The sequence below is a fragment of the Borostomias antarcticus genome, assembly GCF_949987555.1.
Source record: "Borostomias antarcticus genome assembly, chromosome: 9".
Classification (NCBI taxonomy): Eukaryota; Metazoa; Chordata; class Actinopteri; order Stomiiformes; family Stomiidae; genus Borostomias; species Borostomias antarcticus.
The window spans coordinates 8,506,413-8,527,399 of NC_140242.1; the positions used below are offsets into that span (position 1 = coordinate 8,506,413).

General features: G+C 42.5%; 1 protein-coding gene across 2 annotated transcripts; it reads right to left on the minus strand.

The window, feature by feature from the left end:
- Window positions 1-3,801: 3,801 nt before the first annotated feature.
- Window positions 3,802-18,704, minus strand: gad2 (glutamate decarboxylase 2; the record flags this gene model as incomplete). Of its 2 annotated transcripts, none has more annotated exons than XM_084443342.1 (16): window positions 3,802-3,975; window positions 6,430-6,519; window positions 7,462-7,569; window positions 8,575-8,724; window positions 9,167-9,245; window positions 9,329-9,393; window positions 11,517-11,633; window positions 13,321-13,375; window positions 13,498-13,577; window positions 14,063-14,178; window positions 15,403-15,515; window positions 16,044-16,134; window positions 17,233-17,466; window positions 17,934-18,074; window positions 18,235-18,303; window positions 18,635-18,704. In XM_084443342.1, the coding sequence occupies 16 exons, from the start codon at window positions 18,702-18,704 to the stop codon at window positions 3,802-3,804; spliced, it is 1,752 nt and encodes a 583-aa protein (XP_084299468.1). The 2 variants fall into 2 exon arrangements, with proteins under 2 accessions (XP_084299468.1, XP_084299467.1); XM_084443341.1 differs by having other exon boundaries at window positions 18,629-18,704.
- Between the last annotated feature and the right edge of the window lie 2,283 nt (window positions 18,705-20,987).

Consider the following 20,987-nt stretch of genomic DNA (forward strand, 5'->3'; position numbering starts at 1 on the left):
AGCAAAATTGCAAGTTTCCTAGCATTGGTGGCCTCCTTTAGTTTTTCGTGCTTCCTATCAATATGAAATGCTAACTCTCTTTACTAACTCTACTATACTATCAATGAGTCACAACATTTGGAAAAAGTGGTACAAACTTGTCAGTTCTGGCAATAATATTTATTTGTATTTCCTCAAGAGAGTAACACACATTTCAAGACAATTGGTCAATTGATGTTTGAGAAAGACTCATCAGAACATGTTAATTCATTGTTCGATATTCAATAAAAACAAAGTCTACCCAACACATTATTTGTGTGCCATGAAACTGTGTTATTATGTATTTCTGCTTTCCATTTATTACCCCGTCACAATGCTTACAGTAGTAGGCTAGGCCTATAAAAACAAAAACATTATCACTAAGATCATGCTTCGTTGCAGGGAAAGACCAATGAAGACTCACCTCAGACAGTTAGCACGATTACTGAACATGGGCCTAGTGTCTCCATACCATACTGATTCAGACAAAAGCTTACGGTCTCAGAAAATCCGATAATCACTATCAGCCGACACTATTAAATCGAAACACTGACGTAACCACACGATGATGACACGACTCAACATACCCCCTCAAACACACAGGCAGAACAACAGTGGGTAGCTGAGGAACGTCAGTGGAAAGCTCAGACTCATAGAGATCCAATTGCTACTAAAGCCCAGAGACTGAAGAGAGGAAGGTCATAGATCATATAGAAGAGAGTATAGAAGAGCGTTTACAAAGGCATGCATGGGTTTTGCACATACAGGTTAGATATAGTATATTACAGTCAAAGCGGCAACAAACATAGAGCGGAAGAGATTCAGAAGAGATAGCCTACAATAGAAAGACAGAGAGAGAGAGAGAGAGAGCGATAGAGAGGGTTAGAGAAGCTAATAGAGGACAAATGCTAGGCAAGATTAGCATGCTTGCGGAGCGAGAAGCGTTAACTTTACGGGACGCCGACAATATACAGGACAATTGTAAAGGCTAGCGACAGGTTACACTAAACTACAAGCTAGGCTATTGACAGGATGCTAAAGCTAGTTACAAGAGCTACATACGAGTATATATTGGAGATTGTATTTCACAAGCTGGAGAGGCAAGGCGTTGCATGCACGTGCAAAGGAAGCAAGTCTAGTAGCAGCAGCAGCAAGAGAAACAACATGGCTGACTTTCCATGACTACCACAGTGAGATTAATCTGGCTTGTTGCGTTGAAGAGCCACTGTTGTTTGTGTCACAAAGTGTTTGCCAATTACAGCAGTGAATGGATGTTAAAACAGATAGTAGAACACCATTTAGAAAGTGTTGAGAATAAAGCCTTTTCTGTTCTTTTCTTCTAACTGAAGTACATCAGGGGGTAGGACAGGCCTTCAAAGAACTTCATCATATCTACAGTACAAACAACAAAAGCGACATAACAACAAAAGCAAGGATTTTCAAATCAAACCCAGACTTTCGTCAGACCCTCAAGGCGCAACACATTCAAACTAATGACAGGTTAGCTTTTTAGTTGTATTTTTCTAACATCAATTTATGAACGACTATTGGACATTGCACATTATTAGGTCATCTTATGTGTATACTCTAAAGTGCACAACCTCCCTTTTGAGGAGTACTAGACAATACTGGCGATTGATACTAAGGCAACACAGTTACAAACACACAAAAAATACACATTGACATGTACTGTCAAGTATCACTTGTGTACAACAAAACACAGGGCTTCAGTGTTGAAATGCCTTTGCATATTCATTTGAAATCCATACCACAGTCATAAGAATCTGAAATAGTTTTCAAGGTGAATTGTGTCAGTTTCATTTACCAAGAGTTAAAGCCAGTCCCTGAAACACACTGTTCTTTGAAGTAGCTAATATATTCACTAATCAAGTCAAGTATTTTACACACACACATACACACACACACACACACACACACACACACACACACACACACAGACACACACACACACACACACACACACACACACACACACACACACACACACAGGAAAAAGCATTATTGACTAACAGGATGAAAATAGAGAAAATATGATACATTTACCTCACAAATAGTCTCTGGTTAAATGCCTTATATACACACACTGTATGTATACACAAAGATATGTACTTAGGACATTTTAAAATTCTATTTACAATTTATGATTAGAAATGATTGTAACACTGATAAACTATGCTTGTGCTTTTCTAACATGTGTTCTAATGACAATGCTACCACCTCTGTTTAACACAACAGGGTTTGCATTCCATTGGCATATATACCATCAATGCCTTTGACCTTAAATATCAACTATGTTTTTCAACTGGTTACTGTAATTTCCTTCTTACTTACTTTATTACTGTACTTTCGACTGCTTGCTGTGTGATCATCACATTTGACTACTGCAGTCTATTAAACTCCCATAAAGTAGATTAGACTCCCATAAAGTTGTGTCAGGAGCAGACATAATTGTCATAGTTTGCCCAGCCATTAGATTTGACCCATATTTAAATATTGCTTGAGAATGAACACATAAGATGCTTTAACCACAATAAGGGATGGTTCTCTCTCCCCTATGAGTTAGTGCAAGTGATGTAAGGTATAGCTGCAAATCTGATGAAGAGTCTATACTCAAAACAAAACGCTGTTAGTTTACCTCCATTTCTAAGTGCTTTCTTATAAATAAACAATTAAACAAATCTCTTGTCTTCCTTTGGAAAAAATACAGTACTGTTAGGTTCCAGTGAATTTATAGCTACTCACATCAACCAATGAGAATTCAAAGACCACAGTGTAACCTCAAGGTACCACAGCCATGGCTAAATATACAACTAGCCTGGTTTCTCTATCTTGATATGTGTTTTTGACTGTTGACATCAAATAAACGGTTCACAGACAACATCCACTATACACCGAGGAGAGACCTAGAAGAAGAATAAAATAAAAGCGGAGGTTTTAAAAGCAGGCAATCCAATCAAAAGTGTATTCATTTGACAATGAACATGAGCCTAGCTGGTGTCTTATGGAACTCCTTGGGGTGTATGGAAGCAGCTTCGCTTACAAAGTGTCAATGCCTTTGTTGTAAAAGACAGTCAATTTCTAAATATTTCTTCCCCCCAGTGCCCCCCCCCCCCCCACCAACCTTTATGTAAATTTTTGTAAATTTGTTCAAACTCACTTTAAAACTCACTCTAATGTGACAAATTCAAATGTTTGGATTTGTTACTTTGTCTCTGATTTCTGATACAGTATGATTGAATTAACCTGTTAATTAACCTCTTCGGAGATCAAAGCTGCTGCTTGAAGTATGCAAGTGTGAAGGCAGTTAACTGAGTTGAGGTAAGCTTAAGTGCTCTTTTCAACATAAATAACTAGAATGTAGAGTACAATAGAACATTTGGCACTTACTGTACAATATCCGGCAAATGAGAATGATTTGAAAATAAACTCTTCCTCATCAACCTAATGCACTAGCATTTCATATCACAAAAATACTTAGAAAGATACATCAATTACTGTACTCTACACTAGGAAAGGCAGACAGAAGCACCTTTACAGAGCTTTGGACCAAGACGGTCCACAACAAAGCTACAATACATAAATATGGATATATCTATAGATCTTTTTTCTCAAATATACTTTTATATAACATATATATATATATATATATACTGTCTATCATGTGACTTTGGAGGAAAGAAAAATAGTTTACCAATACATTCACAACAAACATTTCATCCGTCTAGGGGAAAAAGTGGGAGATATTTTGGTGACACACAAGTCTTATAGATCCTGCCCGAGCCGTTCGATCTCCTCGATAAGAAAGTCGATGTCCTCGAACGTAGCAGCGGGGTTGGAAATGACCATACGGAAAAAGTTGACCTTGTCCCCCTGCGGTTGGTAGCTGACCATGGTGGTTCCATACTCCATCATCCTGGCCTTGATCACTGGAGCCACCTGGGAAACCGAGTAACAACACAAGAGTTACCACACAACCGGCAAACAGTACAAGAGTTGCCACACAACCAGCAAACAGTACAAGAGTTACTACACAACCGGCAAACAATACAAGAGCTACTACATAACTGGTAATCAACACAAGAGTTACTACACACCAGCAAACAGTATAAGAGTTACTACAAAACCAGTAAACAGTACAAGAGTTACTATACAACCAGCAAACAATACAAGAGTTACTACACAACCGGCAAACAATACAAGAGCTACTACACAACCGCAAGCCTTGCTACATGCTCAAGTCTGAAACTTGTGGTTTAAATAACTAGCTTGGTGTTTAGCATCATAAGCCCTGTTATAAATAACCTTATAACATGGATTATCATGCCTAATAACAAACTAGTCCTTTAAGTGAACTTGAAACGAATTAATGATAGAATCGATCAATCAATCAATCAATCAATCAATCAATTAGAAATGCGCATTTTGAGATTGATTCCAGATGCTTTCAGTGCTTCCATTCATTTCAGTGTTTTGTTACACAATCTCTCCTCTCACATCTCGTTCACTTCATCAAGCTTCCTATCGCCTTCACTGGCAGAAGAACTGTCCTAAGTCAGGCTATCTACAGATGCACCAATTACATCCACATGTTTGGACAAGCCCCAGGAGACGGCTGGAGACAGCCCGGGGTGATGAGTAAATCCAGAAGGAACAGGGTTCACCAGACTTTCTACGACATTGCAAAGTTGAGAGGTTATCTTGTGAGGGAATCTGGCGAAAGTAATTTATTTTCACACCCAGACCCGGCCTTTGGTGGTATGAATTCTCTCTTTTTCTGGAGAGAGCCAAAGTGACACTGGCTTCCACTCTCATAGTTAATGACAGGCCAATTCTACCAGGAACACTTTCAGACAAAACATAAATCTTGTCTTATATCCTTTTGTCTTAGATATATGCTCTGCTCATTCTGTCAGCTGCATTCAAAAGTAGAATACAGAATCTGGTTAGAGGGTTGGAAAGGAGGTTTTCTCGCAATCATGAACAGACCCAACAATATTTTAACAAAGCCAAAAGTCAATAATACACTGTATTATATTATACAGTATTATTATGGGAAATACAAAGGGAACTTTTGTAATAATACACATTAATTTAATTAATTTTGGCTCAAGGATATGAGGTGACAGTTAGCAAAGCCAAACCTGTAAGCGTGTAAAGCTTACAGACGTCAGAGACTCAAATAACCTCAAGGTCTGGCGTAATCTAGAATAAAATCACACGGAGTATTAAGTTAAACCATGCAAAGGAACTTTGTAAGTTAGGCTAAATAATGAAAAGGGATACTGCTTTAAAGCATGCCGCAACTCTTAAATATTCATACAGCAGAATTATCCAAAAATGTACGTTTCAAAAGGATTCAAAAGACTGCAAAATAATTGCAGTCGTTTTAATGACCAAAGCCCAGTTTGGTTGGTGGGATTAAATTACCCAGATGATCTTACAGGACCTACAGAGCCTTGGCTGCACAATAGGCTGCCTACAGCTCTCATCACTTCACAATCACAGTCATTCCACCCAAATCTGTTGCAGGTGTCCTGTTGCAATTGGCACAGCTGTAATATCACTTGGAATAACAATGAATCATCAACTTTGGATTTAATTGTCTTGATAAATCAGCCAACTGACAAGTTATTCAACTTGTTTTGTCAATACACTGTTCAGAATATTAGTGGTTAAAGCAATGCAGTTCAACCATTTTTTTTATTTTTTTACAGTGAGATATGTTCTCGATGTCTGTGGAAAACCCACAACAGCAACCTGACTGGAGTTTCGGTGCTATGACAGGTGAAGCGTGGCCACTTTGTGTTCAGAAGAATCTTTGAAAATAAGAAGGGATGTTAAGGTATAATTCTGTGTTTGAGATGGACAGAAAAAGAGCAAGAGAGAGAGAGAGAGGGAAAGAGAGAGGGAGTCAGAGGGGAGAGAGGGAGAGGGAGGGAGAGAGAGAGAGAGAGAGAGAGAGAGAGAGAGAAGGCTCTTTGTATGGCTGGCACGCACACCATCTGTTTTTCCTAATTGTCGATTAGTGGGCCCCTGCTGCTATGAGCATTGGGGGCCTCTGAATGGCTGCCACGGTAACAGCCGACCTCCAATGATTGAAGTCATTCCCGCCCCCCCCCCCTCCCACTCCACCCCCTGTTCTATTAAAACCTGTCATTCTCCCACCAACAACTGAGCAATCAAGGCTGCACAAATAGACGTCCTGCATGTCCAGCGCTCTCTCAACCACTTTGAATTCCGGTTTCTGGAGCTCGCCTTGAAAAGGACGACAAGGGTCATCCATTTTGTTTCTGGTGAGGGGAGCGTGTGTGTGGTGAACGAGCCGGATGACTGGTTTTGATGGAAGGCAAGTAGAACAGACTCGGGTCCGCGCTTCCATGTCCACCTCACCTTGTGCAGGCGTTTCTTCTTCTCCTCCTGGTCGTCCAGGTAGCGCATCCCGGGCGGAAGGTACCAGAAACACACGTTGGTGTGCTGAGGCTGTGGGACGCATGGAGGACAGAGGGTGAGAGACCGTCTCCCTCGCCGTGGTTTCAACGCGGCCCAACGCTGAAACACCAATGAACACACGCCGTCCTCTTCCCCAACACACACACGTTCCGCACACAGTCACGCACACGTGCACACACACAGCTGGAAAGAAGGCCAGAAATCTATTCGAGACTGCAGATTAGGCTACTGAAATCCATTCAGAATCTACCGTAAGAAAAGCTGTGAAGCTAATCATGCCTGTCAATGTATGAAGCCGGTGTGTTTGCTTTTTGGCTGAAAACAGAAATTCACCCCCTAACAAAATAACTACATTTGTTGTTCCAGGCAGCCCGGCCAATATGCCACTAGCGATGTCAGAATGCCTCCCAGCTCAATTTGTGGCATCAGATGTTCTAGTCTGACGACCGCTTGCCGGTGAAAGGCATTTATTACAAATGGCTGACTATCCATGCGTGGTCCACTCATTTATACAGCCGGGCTGTTTCAGTCACAGGTCACTCCGCACCAAATGGATGTAGCGGCTCTCTGAGAGACACAGCTAACTAAATACCTGGGCCAATGCCCAGAGATTTGTTTTTCTCTTCAGCGAATTGCATTGCCGCGGTCCCTGTCTTTGTGTATGGCTATAAGTGCATAGTGAAGATTAACATAAAATAACACTCATTTGAAATAGCTAAATGTCGTAGTTCTACATGCAACGGGGGGCATTTCAGAAATAGGCCTTTTCATATATGAGAAATTAACACAGCCTGTTATGTGTGCTAAACATAATAGCAGCATATTGCGCCGACAGCCGAGGCAATGAGGAGGTCATTCACCCAACACAAAGCACAGTCTTGCCTCCTGTCAATCAAATGGACCACTCTCCTGTCATCTCATCATCCACACGGAGCGCAGTCCAACCTCTGAGCAGGTTGAACGTGAACGTACCTTCCCGTTGAAGACCATCTCGTATCCTTCCCTGTCCTTGATCTTGTTGTACAGGTACTCCGACAGCTCCAGACACTTGTCAATCTGAGCCTCGAACCCAATGGTGCCCTGAGAGCAAACAGTGTTGTCACACCCGCCAATCGTCACAGAACACACACCTCCCATGATGCTGTTGGTGATGTAGCAGCTAGCAATCTTTCAAGGTCGGCCATCATAGAACGCAAACGCTTTTTCAACATCATCCAGCCCCCAAAGCTTTTCTCTGCTGCATTTAACTGAAAATACTAGTACAGCGCCATAATAGACTGTTCTATCAACTGATTTAGCACGCCATCATATGGCTATTATATTGTGAAATTGAGTTGAGAAGGTTAAAGAAATGGTCAAAAACAGGCAATTTAACAGAATGAGATAGCAATTGTTCACCCATGGGGATTTTGAAATGAAGCTTGAATGCACATTTGGAACCGTGCACAGTTTGAATATCAAAACATGAATAGAATCTTAGACTTTCTGCTCTATCTCTAAAATGGAATCCTATCTTCTAAAATGGAATCCTATCTTCTAAAAAGGAATCCAACAGAAATGCAAATGACACCGCATCACTTCTGCCTCATCTCAGGTAGAACTAAACCTTGCCTGCTAGACTAGAGTATGAAGAGTTTTTTTTACATTACAACCTGGTGCCCTGGCAAAAAACAAAAGACAAAGCTTGTCTTTATAATGTAGGGGCCTGTCCATTCCTCACTGTAGCTGTGCGATAAGCAGTTACCCCCCGGCGTTCAACTGCCAGGCTGCAGGACAGACAGACCCACGGCTGACCAGGACTGGCCTCTCGGGCAGACCCCAGCGTCAGGCGCTGTTAAGACCGACTGAGCCACGTTTGCCTGGAATGACCGGCACGGTATTTCTGAAGAGCACTCTTGGTTTGTAAGGGAGGGGGATTCGTCTAGCATGCAAGTCGCACTGAAACATCATCTGTGTCATTGTGTGGAAATCTAAGTTTAGATATATCAATTGGATAGTCAAAAAATGTATGGACTATATAACATGGCTGTCTCTTGTATCAGTGTCAATAGGGAGATGAGAACAGTGCTGTTGCTGGGGCTTCACCTTGGCCCTCCACATGAGCCAGAGCTTGAAGATGTCCACGTGGCGTCCACACTGCAGGGCCTTGTCCCCCGTGTCGTAGGACAGGTCGTAGTGCTTGTCCTGCTGGAACAGGTAGCAGGCGTGCATCTGGTTGCAGTTCTGCATCAGGCCCTGGGGAACGAGGCCGTGGAGGAGAGGGCATGAGGGCCGAGCGGTCAGCGGTCACGCCACGCGGCGCTTTCATTTACCACGGCAACAGACTCGCTGTAGATGGTCAATTGCAATTCCGCAGAGGGTGTTGTAGCCTACCTCCCACAATGAGTCCTAGCAATGACCTTCCTCGTAAAATCACATTACGGCACGGTACCAGTCAAAAGTTTGGACACACCTCATTCTGGTACTGAAATATAGTCCTTTGAATGACTAGCAGATGTCCTGGTCTGAAATATACATGCTGATTAACCTTGGAATCTTGGAATGGAAGTTAATGACATATACAGATTTGTTGATTTATAATGACCTCATATATGAGGCAAATATGTCAAGTACATCCCCTCAAATGTCTAATAAACTATTGAAAATACATAATGTCTTTAGATGGGACTGGGCTCACCTCCTCTCTGACCAGCAGGGCAGAGCACTGCAGAGGAACTGACATCATCTTGTGTGGGTTCCAGGTCACAGAGTTGGCACTGTGATTGGACAATGGCAGCGGTCAGATACATGCACACATCACGGACTAGATCACAGCCGTGTGATGAGAGGTGGAGCTGACCTCTCGACTCCGTCCAGCTTCCACCTGTGCCTCCTGGACATCAGCAGACTCCCTCCCCAGGCACCCTGGGAAGACCAGGCATGTGACATCATGAAAACCACGTGGGACAAGCCTTATGCACTGTACTTACACACAAACGCACAACACCTTGTAAATGCAGTCATATAAAATCGTCTAATTAAAAAGGACGGGAATTGGCAGGGAACTCCCGATTCGATATAATCCCGATACTTAGTTGCCAATTCAATATATATTGAGATTTATATTGCAATTCAATATTATGATTTATTGCAAAACAATTGTTTTACACTGAATCATACCTTCAAATACAACAGTCAAATTCACTTTTACTTTCCAAGTTTTATTTCAGCTTAACATGAACAAGTTCTTAACAACAACTTAATGTTGAATACTAGTTTGGTTTGAGGCCTAATTCTTAACATGGTCTCACAGGGCAGCTAGCAAATAGAGCAAATAAATTAAAATGTGTTCTATTATTGTCGAATGTATAAACTGCCTACAGTACAAACTGCACTAATGTGTTTCTTTAAGCTGACAGTCTAGCTGTCTACTACGTGAACTTTGTGAAGCATCTAGCCGGAAGGAAATCATGAACGTATTTGTGAATGTTTTTTCCGCCTCTAATAAGATTATTTAAATTAATAATATATATATATATTTTTTTTTTACAAAATCGATTTTGAGGCAGCATGCAGATTTAAAAATCATCACACACAAAAATCACGATATGTGTGCGATCTGTAACTAAATTGATTTCCCCACCAATCCCTAATAATTAAAGGGGTCGTTCACTATTTTGGACCTTAGACCCTATTTGTGGTCTGTTTACTATGAACCTGACACATAGAGACAATAATTTCACTGATCGTTCCAGTATTGAGGGCTACAATGGAAGTCAATGGAGCATACATAAATGTGTTGAAAAACGACTATAAATGTTCTTTTCAGGGACGGAAAGCACAGGGTGTAATCTTACCAGTCTCTTATGTTCTCCTGTGAAATGTATCGCAATGCGAATCTTTTTAGGTGTTTGGCATGACTTGGACATAAACATTCCCCTGGCGCTTGTTTTCGCTGCTCCCATAGAGGACTATGTGAACTTCCCCTTTAAGTAAATGGTAAATGGACGGCACTTATATATAGCAGCGCTTTTATCCAAAGCACTTTACAATGGCCTCTCATTCATCCATTCACACACACATTCACACACCAATGGTGGCAGCTGCCGTGCTAGCCTGCTCAATTGGGGCCAATTAGGGGTTCAGTGTCTTGCCCGAGGACACTTCGACATGTGGACAGGAAGAACCGGGATTCGAACCGCCGACCCTATGATCATTGTACGACCCGCTCTAACTCCTGAGCCACGGCCGGCCCAATGTAACAGACCCCCTAGCAGGTTATGTTTACTGCAGGTTCTTAGTATTACCAACTTCTACATCCTTCTGTAATACAGCTGTTTTTCATACAATTTCAAGTATCACTGGACTGCCACATACTGTGATAACCATCATAATCCTGTGTCAAGTTACGGCAAGTTAAATCACACAAAGCGAAAACCCCAACAAATTCCAAGGCCCTTCTGCTCGAGGACCCCTACTCTGACTGCCGCATGGACAACGTTTGACGGCAGCTAGTTTCTGTTTCTGACAGCGTCGTGGCGCTTCCCCTCACTCCCGGCACGTCTTAATAGACGCGTCCCCGCGTAGCGCCATTAACAGATAGAGACCTCCAGCCCGGGAGGCCACAGCGGGGACATCTAGGGGGGACGAGATGATGTACAGCCGCTGCTCTGCTTTGCTTAATGGGTTACAGAGGAAACGGCTGCTGGCTTCTATCTAGGTCAGCCCAACGCAGGGGGAATGGAAGAGGGGGGGGCGATAGATAAAAAAAACATTTGTCAGACCTTGGCTGCCGGTACGTGCTCTGTTACTGCTGCGCTGGCAACCAAGCACCTGTGGTAAGAGGCCGAGGATTTACTGTCTAATGAGGTTAGAACGGTTCCAGGTCAAACATGGAGTCTGCGGGTTATTAGCTGCAAATATTAACCAGATGCTGTTTTAAGAGCACGATGAGAGCATAAAAAAACACCATGGAGATGGAACGGAGGTCGATATATATATATATATATATATATATATATATATTTATACACAGTATATATACTCACGTCCACATGCATCCAGACGCCGTACTTCTTGCAGACTTCGTGGATGGCGATGAGGGGGTCGAAGGCGCCGTACACCGTGGTGCCCGCAGTCGCGCTGACGAAGAACGGAACGAAGCCCTGAAGAGGAACAAGAGCAACAGAAGTTGGCAGAACACATACAGTACATACATACATACATACATACATACATACATACATACATACATACATACATACATACATACATACATACTCCATGTAGGCTACTGTAGTTTTGTATTTTATTTTCAGGTTGATTGTCTACTTTTTTTCTTTTTCTTTACCTCCGCCCCAATGACAGGGCAGGGCGAAAGGTAATGTTTCGGTGGCATGTGTTTGTACAGGTACCTCCGTCCGTCCGTACAGTACAGGGCTGCGTTTCCCAGAGGCATCGTAGCGCTACGATGAACGCCGTAGCTTACAATGAACGTAGCGCTACGATGCCTCTGGGAAACGCAGCCCAGGTATGTCCATTAGCAGGTCACACAAAAGCTACCAGACTGATTTTCATGAAACTCCGTGGAGGGGTGTAGCATGGGAAAACTTCAACAAACATCAAATTTTGAAGAGGATCAGAATCATGGGGTGGGACAACGAGCTGCCCAAACATAGCCGTCAATGGGAGGGAGGTTGAAACAGCCATATCTCTAAATGGGAAAGTCACATAGACGTGGGGTTTGGACTGGCATAAAGCTCTCGACCAAACGAATGCAGGAATACCAAACATGTCCTGCTTGCACACACATACGCAGGCACAGAGCCATGAAATGCATTCATGGGCGGAGGTACTGTACTCTCTGAGCACCATTTCTAGTTTAGATATAGTTTAGGGCATTTCTGCTTTATTTGGATAGGACAGTGTTTATTTAGATAGGACAGTGTTTATTTGGATAGGACAGTGTTTATTTAGATAAGATAGTGTTTATTTAGATAAGATAGTGTTTATTTAGATAGGACAGTGTTTATTTAGATAGGACAGTGTTTATTTAGATAAGATAGTGTTTATTTAGATAGGACAGTGTTTATTTAGATAGGACAGTGTTTATTTAGATAGGACTGTGTTTATTTAGATAGGACAGTGTTTATTTAGATAGGACTGTGTAAGGACATCAGAATCAGTTTTATTGCCAGGATTCTTTTTACACATACTAGGAATTTATTCTGGTCAGAACACGGTCAGAAAAGTGGAGAGAGAGAGAGAGAGAGACAGAGAGAGGGAGAGGGAGAGAGAGAGAGAGAGAGAGAGAGAGAGAGGGAGAGAGACAGAGGGAGAGAGAGGGAGAGAGAGAGAGGGAGAGGGAGAGAGAGAGAGAGAGAGAGAGAGGGAGGGAGAGGGAGAGAGAGAGAGAGAGAGAAATAGAGAGAGAGGGAGAAAGAGAGAGAGAGAGAGAGAGAGAGAGAGAGAGAGAGAGAGAGAGGTACACGCTCCAGTCTCATGAGTCCCCGGTGCTCCCAGCTTGACTGTCTATAATCAGTCTGTCTATAACAGACTGATTATAGATTTTGCCCTGTTGGGTTGAACTCGTAAAGTAAGATTTTCACTGTAACCCACTCCCTACACTTGTTGGAACCTGTGCATGTGACAGATGACCTTTAAACTTTAAAACCAACATAATGAGGTGTTCACAATACAATGGTGTTGATATACTGTACTGTATGTCTGCTCTGCCCCACCACGATTCTAGAATCATCCTTTTTGGGTGCATCCTGTGGAGCTACTAGCAGAGTCCTACTACGTCATATCTATGTCTCTATGCCAGAGGTATGAATGTGTGTATGAAATTACCTTCTGTTTGGCCTCCAGTATTCTCCTCTCAAGGTCAGCAGGGATCATTTTACCACTACAGAGGGAAAGCAAGGTTTTATTACTGGAATGCTTATATCATTATGATATTATTACACATGTGTATCTGTTTTATTCTATGCCTGAGCTTTAGTTTAAGCACAGAGGCCCATCTGTTACCTTTCATCTGCTTTGATGCAAATGACACTCTCCGTACCGATGCCAAGGGCTGCTGCTCCTTTCTTGATGGAGAAATGGCTCTGAAACACAAATAATAAACCTCTTATAATCTTATAACTAGATTATAATCGCTTATAACCTTATAACTATCTTCTAATCTCTTATAACTAGCTTATAAGCGCTCATTCTGAAACGCTGCTCTGTGTTCATGGCATCCGTCAAATGTCCTGTGCCACTGTGGGGGTTGAAATATCAGTCAGCGTCTTCGTGATCTGTCAGGCACAATGTCTAGCATCACATTTGCTTGTCAGTGTGAAAGTGACACAGTGACATTTTCTACTTAAAAACATTGAGTGGGCCGACGTCTTGACGTCAGTGTAGATTAATGCAGTGTGACCAGTCTCTATAGGGAGCAGCTGCTCAAGCAGCACGTCAAGGGGAAAATCGAGCTCCATTTGAAACAAATCTAAATGCTAAATAAATAATCAAAATGGCAGTCAAAGTCAAGGAATAAATAAAAACAAAAACAAACAAAAGTTTAAGACTGGAGGCATGCGGTGCCTACGTGCTCAGAGGTAAAAGCCACCAGTCTGGGGACAGATGACATTCCTTTCTCCTTCACTTCAGGAAACATCTTGAAGCGAGCCAGCAGCATAGCATACATGTTGGAAATGGCACCACCTAGAGGACAGAGCGAACAGGACACTGCTCATCACTTGCAAAGGCATCAGTAGCTCAGTCACTTGTGAAAGCATCTGTGGCTTGGTCACCTGTTTAAGTTACATTTGTTGAGACTTTTGAAAAGCATTCAAATTATGACAAACCTGAGAATTACAGTGCTGGTGTTCTTTTTCACAAAAGGCGCTACAGGGCACCGACAAGGTTCACATGTAGGCTAGATAAGTTCAGACATGTCTGCCCTGTGTAATATGTTAACAAGATATGACACTAGATGATTTACATGCTAGCCATTTAGCAGACACTTTTATCCAAAGTGACCTACAATTATGTGTTGGGGTTAAATGCCTTGCTCAAGGCACAACAGTGGGCAAGTGATTGATTAGAAATCACTTCTAACGTTCGGACCACCTAGCGCAATCATACACACAACAAAGCATTATACATTCCATTAATAATGCAACACATACAGTAACTGTCCAATGCAGGGAAAACTCATCATTATTCTACTCTTCTCTGATTGGCTGTTATTACGAGTCAGACAGAAGTCCAGGGCTCAATATAATTCTCAGATGAGACTGGGGAAAAAAAAAGATTATTCTATGGTAATTGACTGTGGAAAGTTTGCCATTTGCGTCATCAAAATGCAAATAGGCAGATACAGTAGCAGTGCAAAGTGGACCACACAAGCTACCAAGCTGGGAGGGGGGGGGGGGGGGGGGGGGTGCGTCACCTAAATCACTGGTGTCACCTATACTTCCTGGTGTCACCTATACTTCCTGGCGTCACCTATACCTCCTGGTGTCACCTATATTACTGGCGTCACCTATACTTCCTGGTGTCACCTATATTACTGGCGTCACCTATACCTCCTGGTGTCACCTATATTACTGGCGTCACCTATACTTCCTGGTGTCACCTATATTACTGGCGTCACCTATACTTCCTGGTGTCACCTATATTACTGGCGTCACCTGTACTTCCTGGTGTCACCTATACTTCCTGGTGTCACCTATATTACTGGCGTCACCTATACTTCCTGGTGTCACCTATATTACTGGCGTCACCTATACTTCCTGGCGTCACCTATTCTTCCTGGTGTCACCTATATTACTGGCGACACCTATACTTCCTGGTGTCACCTATACTTCCTGGTGTCACCTATACTTCCTGGCGTCACCTATACTTCCTGGTGTCACCTATATTACTGGCGTCACCTATACTCACCAGGAGAGAAGATCCCGTCCCCACGGCCATCCTGCCAGCCAATGATCTCCCTCATTTTCTTCAGAGTGACGTACTCCAGCAGCACGAACACCGGAGCCACCTCATAGGTGAACCTGGACGGCAAGAGAGAGGTCACGTGGTTGAGGCTACGCAAATAATTAATATAGAGTGGGGATTAGAGATTAATTGAGGCAATTATTGATGTAAACTAAACCGTAATCTCATTTTCTAGTTCCAAAACCGTCGAAGGCAGTCTTCTATATGTGTAAAATGTAATAATTACATAAAGGGATAGCTGTCATGTACTGAATCTAATACTACAGGAACCGAGGCCTGGTTTTGCAGAGTCTCAGAATGCTACCATAAAAGCTCCATAGTCCCCGGATCCATAATCCTCTCCAGCCAACCTTTAAATCAAATGGAGATCAGGCTGAATCAAGTGGAATTTTAATTCCAGAGCTAATTTTGCTCCTGTGAATCACCATGGGGAGGGTGGTGGGTGTTAAATGACCTGAATACCGCCTATCCTCTCATCCTTTTCATCTTGGTTTGTCTGACTCAGTCCTCACTATCTGTTCAAGCAGACCGAACGGGAAGCACAGCGACGGACGGTGAACGAAAACGACCGGCTTCCGACTCACATATTGGTATTGGCTGTGGACGTCAGCCAATCAGCAGCCAGGCCGACCATGTCTAATCCAGTGGAGAGCTGATTGAAGTACCGGGGGTGAGCTGTGAAGCAAGAAGAGCAGAAGGGGGAATTGGGTGAAATGCGAGAATTTTAATGAGACTGTAGCTGTCAGGAACAGTTTCCACATCTTAACAGTCAGTCAGCACGCTGTGATACTGCGTGGTGTCCATGGAACCTTGTGATACTGCGTGGTGTCCATGGAACCTTTTGGCACACATTGTATGTCTGTGGCCAGATTATGCTAATGAGGTATAAAATGAAGAAAACATTAAAATATATTCTACTTTTATATTGAATTATAGTCTTCATTTTCATTATCCTATATTGCTATTTATATTGTTGCTATGAAGTTGAGGAGCCAGAAGAATTTTACTCCCCTATGTAGCTATAATAGATGTAACTATAAAGGAATCTGAATATCTGTAGCTAAGTAATTATAGGTCTTATAAGTATATGGGCTGGGCTTCATTTGAAACATAACACTTAAATAAAAGAATACATCAAATAATAAATTATATAGGCTGTGTGTCATGTTAAAATAGCTCTTTATTAGATTAGGCTACTATATTCTGAATGGAAAATTTCATAAAATAACAACGGCATCGTCAAGTTCGTTTTCAGATAGATTTTTGTGTCAGGGCAATGAAGGGAGAATGAATTAGTGTTGTGTCATTTTCAATTTGCCCCGTAATAGGAATGCCTTTCTCCGCCCAAATATGGAGTCACGAGGGAATAAGAAGGACTTGGCTCATTTAACTGATTATTATCTCGCTGCCTCCACAATACCAGATTTAATACACCTCGTTATACACCTCCTTATCGTAAATAACAGGCCAACAAAGAGAGGCCACATCATCCAGTTTCGTCCCGGGCAATTTGCAATCTTGTTCTTATCTCAAGCTCAAGGTAATATGCTAGGATTTTTTCTGTTTTTAGGGCTGCAGAAATAATAAGATGAATTCGAAAAATACAAAGAAATAATGACAATCAATATTCGGGCCTTATTAATATCGAAATGAATGTTGAGCGGATGCATAGTATTGATTTCCCATTTTACTTCCTCTCACAAATTGCTAAACAGAAACACATTTGTAGCCTAGAGTGTCTGAAATAGGAAATATATCTCTATTTTATTATACCTGTTTTGATGGCGTATTTCAGAGTGGCACGACAGCTTATCAAGATATCATCCAGTGTTTCTGGTTCATCCGACAGCTCCCAGTTGTTCCTCTGAAGTAATTCATTGGGATAATGAAAATCTATGACTTTCGTTTCTCTGTCAAAAGATTCCACGATATATGCCAACAAAATATCCACAACTTCTTGGAGAAACGTCATGGTCTTCGTATCGCCATCCAAAGCTGGTAGCAGATCTGTGAATTAATATGAAAAACAGATGTTTCGATATAGGCCTAAGGTCTCCAGATTTAAGATTAACCAAAGTGGGTGGAATAATTCGATCAGATACATTGGGCCTGTTTGGAGATCACGAGGCTTTATTTTTAGGAAAGGTTAGCATCGACCATTAAATGAATAGGCTGTAATAGGCATATAGCCTACTGTAGACATAACATTTTATTCTAAATCAATATAAGAATATGCAGTAAACATAGATCATTTAGAAAGTAGACTATGACAAATGTAAGAAGAAGATACCTGATGATCTGAACGAAAATATTCCCCCCAAATAGGCTATAGGCTAATGAATTTCCTATTTTGGTGAAGGTGACCTCTCTGTTCATTTCGGTTAAATTGACTGTCAAAGTGTGCTTCATAGCCTTGAGCGAGAACATGCAGACCTATCCCTCAGTGAAAATGTGCTTGAACAATTTATTTATACCTGTTGAATAGAGATCTGAGAAACCGACGGTAGCCTTTGAACAATTACACGGTTTGTTGCAACCGCAGGTTTCAACCGTCGTCTCGGGCTCTTTGGCGGACGGTCCCGCTGGTTTCTCGCCTTCTCCAACATTGAGTAGAGCTGAAATATACCGCAGATAATAACATTAAATAGGGGTTAATACACTGCACCAAAATAATTCGTAAGCACACTGAACATACTGTATAATATTGCCTAATATAAAATAAAATATGCCTAGTATTATTAATAATAAATCATCGTCCCTTTTGGACCAACCTACCACACAATTTGGATCCAATACCTCCGGCTCCGGATAATTTTTGGGCCGCCGCCTGGCACCATGCCCGGGCTAAGGGAGCGAGTCAAACACGGATGAATAATGGGCTACACCTTCAGCCTGTCTAACTTTAGATTGCCATTGAAATCCCGCGGGAGGCCTGGTTTCAGTAAAAAGGAGCTATTCATTCGAGGAAACATTTTCAACAATTGTTTGTTATTTCACGAAAATGCAGCCTAATGCAGCAGTTTAGCGTTCACCGAAAGCCACCTATTCTGAAAAATGGCAAGATTTGGAAGGAGCCTATCAAACGTTGCTGCATCTTGACATTCACAATGAAATTATAGCATTGCATTCTCTACGCTGTTTGACTGGGTTTACAACCCAATATACTCACTCGTACTCGGGCTTTGGCTGCCTGCATTGTCTCCCGCATTCTCCCCACCGAGAGACCAAAATCCGTGTGATGCCATTGCAAACAGCAGCAACCAGCAGTTAGGAGCTACACAAGAGACAGAGAGAAATAGCGCCCATCCAGACGGGGGTGGTGGGGGGGGCGCGCTGACGGCAAAAGGGAGCTGTTCAAAGAGGTGGTGCTGATTCTGTTCCGTCGAGAGCTCTCCGGCTACAAAACACCCACCCCTGCATTCGACAGAGATTCTGGAAAAGCGCTAAAACGGAATACTCTTCACCGAGTGGCTGCTCGGTTCGAAGGCGTCCCATATATGTACCCAGATCAGATGGAATATAAGGCTGCGTTATCCAAGAGAATTTGGTAACGGTTACACAGAGCTCCACGCGTGTAGAGCGCAACTACGCACTAGCGTGCTCACTACTGACCTAATGGAAATGTCATGGTAGCGTGAGTATGACGGGGAGTGTGAAAAGCTCTAGAAACCCTCTGAAAATATATTTATATGCTCACGAATCTATAAAACAAGCACTATGCCATGTTAAAACTGAAGGAGCATCCTATGGTTGGACAGAAATGGCGAAATGAAATCAGGATGCGATTGAGTCCTAGTTTAGAGTTTGCCTACAGTTAACCCACTTTCACGTCACTAGAAACTCCACCATGATTCACTTCATGACGACAGGTTGCGTCGTGAGTCGTGACTTCACCTCCCCCCACCACCATTGTCCCCTCCTGTCTCGTTGCTCAAAACTCAATAAACAACTTTTAAACTTTTTTTCCCAGTGTGGTGGTCCCACTAATTTATCTAGGCTACTCAGCACTTCTTGGTGACTCTTGTTATTGGCCGCCTCCTCCGATTGAGGAAATGTTGCGCGGTGTGGTGGAGACATTAGTATGAGCGCGCGGGTCCCCCCCTCTCTTCCAGCCGAGTGCTCCGTGGAGCGTGGCGGTAGATCCGCGGTCCATTTATTGCGCTCTGCGCCGGTCGCTCACCGCTGCATCAGACGTCTCCTCCGTCAGAGTCGAAGAGCTACAGCCAGATCACGAGGTACCGAATCAGTAAAAACGTGAGAGCATAGGCTACAGGCAATGAATCAAAACAATACGCACTTTATGCATAAACAATGAAAAAGTCAAGACTCTCACATTGATTTGTGAGAAATGTGGTCACATTTAGGCTAGGCCTACTACACACAATATAATACACCACACGGCGCCCTTGCGCACGCACACACACACACACACACACACACACACACACACACACACACACACACACACACACACACACACACACACACCCGGACGCCCACTTCCACATCCAGCACACATTGAGCAAAGATGTCAAATGAAATTGCGCTCTCATCGTTTATAGTTGTTTGTCTTTCACAGGAAACAACAAAGAACGAACAGCGGCACACCGCACACAGCTTACCGAAACGCGTGCGAGGTCATGTTGGGGTCATCGTTTTGCATGTTATCTACAGTATCTTTCACGATTCAGGAGCCTAATAAACGCTATGGGCTATTCTCCTTTAAATGTCACACTTAAAGGTTACTCTCAAATAAATGCGTCGTACATAGAAAGTAGCCTACCAAGAAAGGATGAAACTAAACTGAAGCTATTCATCAATTATGAATGTTGATGGCATGGCATTCAGACATTGTTCTGTCCGCTATTTGATTTGTGTATCCTGGCCTTATATATGAAGTAAAACGATGAGAATCAGTTGAATCTCAAAACCAAGCACATTCGGTTTGTTCAAACTTAAATAGCAAAGGCATGCTGTGTCCAAATGAAATTAGCGACATTATAGCAACTGCCACAAACCTTTTTCATAGTGCAGTCTCCTGGAGGGCTGGAGTCTCAGCTCAAATGATGTTGATGACAGGGTGGGCTGTCAACACAGCCAAGGGCTTCAGCATCAATAACATGGCGGTTGGAGAGGGCCGCGGCAAAGGCGGGCTGAATTATGGAGCTTGGACAAAGCTACAGGACAGAACCTTAAAGAAGATGATATATGACTCGGTAATACAGTGAGTGACGGTGACAGTTTGTCCGCTGTTCAATAGTTCCTTTTTGTTACATTGACAGAGAGCAATGTCAAACTTATTGCACGGAACTGAAATGGATAAATAACTGAACAGAGCTGGAATGTGATAAATTATGTATGTAAGAGGACAAAGTACAACAATTTGATAGAAGTAAACAAGAAAAAAATAATATTCTGATTTGGTATCAGATGGAGAGCCAGCTGAAAAGACACATAGAAATCAGTGACTGTGAGTTTAATGTGGAGTATGTACAATGTGCTCTGCTTACAGTAGGATTGTCAGTATA